Source organism: Herpailurus yagouaroundi, unplaced genomic scaffold (genome assembly GCF_014898765.1).
Source record: "Herpailurus yagouaroundi ecotype Mexico unplaced genomic scaffold, PumYag 139, whole genome shotgun sequence".
Taxonomy (NCBI): domain Eukaryota; kingdom Metazoa; phylum Chordata; class Mammalia; order Carnivora; family Felidae; genus Herpailurus; species Herpailurus yagouaroundi.
This window is the reverse complement of record NW_024412394.1, coordinates 3,916,633-3,921,827: the sequence shown is the minus strand read 5'-3', so window position 1 is coordinate 3,921,827 and position 5,195 is coordinate 3,916,633. Positions and strand designations below refer to the sequence as shown.

The window sequence follows — 5,195 nt, the reverse complement described above, 5'->3', positions numbered from 1 at the left end:
TATCCTTTGCCCCTTTTGAATTTTGTACCAAAAATAAATCAATACTGTGGGAGCAGGCATTGCCTGGGGGCGGGACATGAGGGAGCCCTCCCGGGTGCTAGAAGTGGGTCCTGGGCCTTGGTCTGAGTGGTGATTATGTGCGTGAACACATGTGGAAAGTCATCAGTCCATACACTTAAGATCCGGGCGCTTTATTGTAAGTTGTATTTCCAAGAAAGTGATGTATTTTCATGAAAAAAATATGAAATATATTAAAAATGATTTTTGAAAGACAAATAAATGATTTTTTTTCAAAGACCAGGATTTATTGCCTTGTTTCACAAAAGTAGATGTGTTTCTGGAAAGTTTCCCTATGCCAGTTTCTATAAAACAAATTATAATTTCCAACTGGTTTCTACCGTAATGTCTAAGATGTGCTCGTGGACTTCATTCCAGGGCTGGTCTTGATGTGAGGTTAAGTGCCTGCTGGAGTGAACCCTCCGCCCTCCGAGACTGTGCTCGATGGTCGTGGGAGAGAGGACAGGTGATGAGTCTCCCTGAAAAGCCTGGGAAATAGGGGCCCAGCAGAGAATAAAGGAGGAGAAGTCACTCCCCGAGCACCTCCGCCTCCGAGAAGGAGCTTACTGGGCGCCACACGCACTGGGCCCACTGAGGCAGAGAACCCTTCCGAGAAGCCGGAGAGAACATGAAACTGGGAAAGGAGAATCGTATGCTAATCATCCACTCGTGTCCTCAGCCCTTTACGGCCTTTGAAGCCCTTTTACACCCATGATATCTTTTGACCCTGAAACAAGCCTATTAATGCGCAGCGCACGTGTCGGTCATCCTGTTTTATGAATGAGGAAGGAAGCCGGGGCCTGCAGAGTGAAGTCACAAGGGGGTGACAGAACCAGGACTCAACATCATGTTTTTAAAATTCGAAATCTGATGTGCTTCTTGCTGCTTCCCAGAGAGGTCACAGAGCCTCTACGACCAGTTCTGCTTCCCCACTGTGTGATGTGGGGCAAGTGGCCGAATCTCTCTGCGCCTCCTTATTCTCGTCTGTACAATGGACTCGTGTAAGGATTAAATGAGCTGATACGTGGAAAGCACACAGTAAGTGCTCTTTAAACGTTAGCTCTTGGGAGGGCGCCTGGGTGGCTCATTCGGTTAAGCGTCCAACTTCAGCTCAGGTCATGATCTCTCGGTCCAGGAGTTCGAGCCCTGCGTCGGGCTCTGGGCTGACAGCTCGGAGCCTGGAGCCTGCTTCGGATTCTGTGTCTCCCTCTCTCTCCGCCCCTCCCCCACTCACACTCTGTCTCTGTGTCTCAAAAAATGAATAATGATCGGGCATCTGGGCCACCCTTGAGGGCTGTAAGCTCAAGACATGGGCAGGTGGGCTCAGGATGCCAGGCTGGGTGTCCCATGGCGAAAATGAACAGCCAGATCTTTTTTCAGGGGGCGGAGGGGTGAGAGGGGCCGATTTGCCGATTTCCATGGTGAGTTCTCCCACTGTGACCAGTTTCAGAGAGGAGCGGGGTCCTGGGGTCCAGCCATGGGAGAGAGGCAGGCAGCAGTAAGGAAAAGGCCAAGGGATGAGGCCACAGTCAGAGTTAGGAGCATCTCGTCCTGGTCCCTGAGAGAGTCCACAGGAGTGCCACGTGGCCTTGCACACGTCATTTCACGTCTTTGACCTCCAGGCGCTTCAGTGGAAGAAAAAGAGCACGTGGCCTGACAGAGCTAGTGTGAATCCAGGCCAGAGGATAGGTTTTGAGCACTCGCTCAGAACATAAGAGAGTCCTAGAACTCTTTTATGAGAGTCTATAGAGCTCCCTCTGCCAAGTTCTGGGGTGCAGGGATGAATAAAAGAGGGTCAGTGCTGGGGAAGGGCAGGCGTGAAGGTTCTAGAACTGCATCAGTGTGGCCATAGCAACGATTAGTAAGTACGGTGACCGCCTTGCCGTATCTGAGCCACACAATTCATCCCAACGGTCCGAGGACGGACTGTGGGCCAGAGGCTGGGAAACATGGTGAACAAGAGACAAAGTCCCTGCCCTCCAGGAACTTACACTTTCAGTGGTGGAGATAGATACCAGTCTTAATGCAAACTGGATAGAGCAGTATAGCTTTGGTGTGATTGAAGGAGCGAAGCGGTGTCGAGAGATGACCGGCTCAGGAACCGGTCCTGCCCTTTCGGAGTGAGCTGTCTATCAGAATCACCATCAAGCTTTAAAAGTCTGATGCCACAGCCCCAGCCAAACTCAGGGCTTCTTATTTGAGCTTGGGGTGCAGCCTGGGCATTGGGAGTGTTTCAAAAGATTCCCAAGTGATTTTAATGACCTAGACACTGAGCTCCCTTAGAGCCAGGACTTTGATTTCTTTTTCAACTTTTTATCCCCGGATCCTCCAGAAATACGGGCATCACAGCATAAGGAGGCAGACAGAGCAGGAGGAAAGAGCTGATACCTGTGAATGCCTGTAATAATCACGGGTGGCCCGTCACTGTTCTGAATGCCGGACATGTATCCATTCAGTTGACACGTCCGTCCCTAGAGAGGTAGGACCATGGTTATCCCTCCTTTGACAGGTGAGGAAACCCCCACACGGAGTGGCGAAGCCTCGCCCAAGACAACGCAGCCCGTGAGTGGCAGAGCTGTGTGGTGGCCCGGACCCATTAATCCCTGGGAGATACTGCCCCCTAGTGCTAGCTGGGGTCAGACTTTGGAATCCGGTGGGCCTGGGTCTGAACTTGAATACATTCGTTACTCCCCGGCTGGGTGACCACGGACAGGTTATTCAGTCTTGCTCATCCGTAAAACGTGGTCACTTGAAACAATGCCAAAAGGCCGTTACGGAATGAAGTGAGATGATGCGGGCCGAGTGCTCACCACATCATAAAATAATAACGCCAGCAATGACGAACACAGGCAGAAATGAATGAGTGAACGAATGAATGCCATTCCTGGAGCCCCAGCGTGCTGGCAGCAACGCCACCTCCTTGTGCCTGCGGAAGGGAGATTTCCCAGAAGGGGAGGCCTTCCAGGTGACTCGGGGTCCACCGGGCCCTCCAGAGATGCCCTCGCCCTGACACCCGCCAGCCTTCTCTCTTCCCTCTGAGTTCTCCCGCCAGGGTGGGGGTGCATGGGCACCAGAGCTCCCAGACTGCTGGGGAACCTCCAGCTTTTTAGAGGTAGGGACCTTTCGCAGAAGAAATTCAAAGCCCTCGGAGCCTCTGCCGCCCGACAGCCGGAGCCTGGGATGCACAGTGTCAGCGAGTGAGGAATCCAGGGTGAGGAGATGCCGGGAGAGGTCAAAGGCTGCCCGGGTCACAGGGGGCCATTTGGGCTCCCAGGGGACAACCCTCTCAGTGTCCATGGCTCTCTGGTGGGACCGCTGAGTTCTGCCAAGTCCAGGCCCTCCCCTACCCTCTGGTCCTTCCACATTTCCATGACCCTAACAAGTGGCCTAACAAGTGATCCCCTTCTCACTGGGTGCTCCCAGGTAGTGCTTCCCTGAGGCCACTCAGCCCCTGGGCTCTGGCACTGATGTCTTAGCAACCCTGCGTAGCAGGTTGGGCCCCTGGAGAAGAACAGGTGAGTCTTCCTTTGTTCCTTCCTTTATGTTCCTCTTAACATGGGAAACCACTTTTGTCCTTGGGATTATAGAAGTGATATGCGATAGTGAAAAAAATCCAAATCCACAGAAGCACCTAAAGAAGAAAGCAAATCATCTACTCCTGCAGTATATTGGGTAGCCCTTAAAAGATGGTGCAGATACAAAACGTCTCCATCCAAGCAGGACTGGAATGTTCCACCGCACAATGGTTGGGAATGCTGCCTCCGCTACCCCATGTTATGTGCCCACAAACAAATTATTCAACCAATGAAGCCGTGGTTTTCTCATCTGTAAAATGAGGATCCAAATTAGCACCTACTTCTAATATTATTCAGAATCGGGGGCGCCTGGGTGACTCAGTCAGTTGAGCATCCGATTTCAGCTCAGGTCGTGATCTCAAGGTTGGTGGTTTCGAGCCCCACATGGGTCTTTGGGCTGATGGGTGCGGAGCCTGCTTGGGATTCTCTGTCTCCCTCTCTCTCTCTGCCTCTCCCCTGCTCACACGCTCTCTTTCTTTCTCAAAAACAAATAAACATTAAAAAAAAAAAAAAAGGAGAAAACAGAAGAATCGAATGAAATAATCGCCTCCAAGGCCTTAGCACAGTGCTTGACACACAGTGAGCGTTTAAAAGTGTTCGATCCTTCTGTGGTTGTTCCTTGCTTAACGCATCCCGGCGGTCTTCCCAAGGCAGCACATTAACATTTAAGCCTTCCCTTCCAACAGCCGCATGGTTCGCTGCATGGATACAGCAGTTTGTCTGAGTCCCTCTGGATGGGCATAAGTTTATGGGCAAAGGTCTCCCCATTTGGACGGGTTATTTCTGTAGTCCTCAGTTTGGGAGAACTATTGTAAATCATGTCCATGAATCTTGTCGCACTGGCCTGTCTCCTTGCGGTAAATTCTCAGAATTGTAAACGTAGGTCAAAAGGTTAAAATGTTGGGATGTGCAGGGCTCAGGACTTGGACCTCTTCCTTCTGTTTCACGCATGCTTTGATAGTCTTTTTTTTTTTTTTAAGTTTATTTACTTATTTTGAGACAGAGAGAGACAGGATGTGTGCACAAGAAGGGGGGGGCAGAGAGTAAGAGAGAGAATCCCAAGCATGTTCTGCGATGTCAGCGCAGATCCCAACTTGGGGCTCGAACTCACCAACTGTGAGATCATGACCTGAGCTGAAATCAAGAGTCGGACGCTCAACCGCCTGAGCCACTCAGGCGCCCCTGTTTGATGTACACTTTGACCCCCATCTCTGGGTTGACAGCTCCCACGTTTACATCCCCAGTCCAGACCTGGTACCCGGGCTCAGGCACGCCACCACCGGACGTGGCCAGGAGTGGGTGCCTCAGCTATGACTTGTCCACGTCAGAGATCTGATGTGCTGCTGCTCCCTGACCCGCCACTTCCACGGTTTTCTTATCTCAGTCAACAGGAGCTCCGTCCTCCACGCTGTCAGGTCAGAGGTCTCACTCAGTGTCACCTTTGGCTCCTTCCACCTCTCTTACCACGTTCACCCTGTGAGGGAATCTCTGCTCTACCTTCAGAATAAATCCAGAATCCAGTCCCTTCTCATCGCCTCTCTCACGGCGGGGGGGGGGGGGGGG

The 5,195-nt window shown here is 51.7% G+C and overlaps 1 protein-coding gene across 1 annotated transcript in view; it reads right to left on the bottom strand.

Moving 5' to 3' along the window:
- Positions 1-283: 283 nt before the first annotated feature.
- FGD2 (FYVE, RhoGEF and PH domain containing 2) overlaps positions 284-5,195 on the bottom strand; it is a 31,238-nt gene continuing 26,326 nt past the window's right edge. The window contains exons 16-17 of the mRNA XM_040473369.1: positions 2,446-2,528; positions 284-545 (exon numbers count right to left, since the gene is read on the bottom strand). Of these exons, the coding sequence (XP_040329303.1) occupies positions 455-545; positions 2,446-2,528 (174 nt within the window). The 3' untranslated portion in view covers positions 284-454. The remainder of the gene's footprint in view (positions 546-2,445; positions 2,529-5,195) is intronic.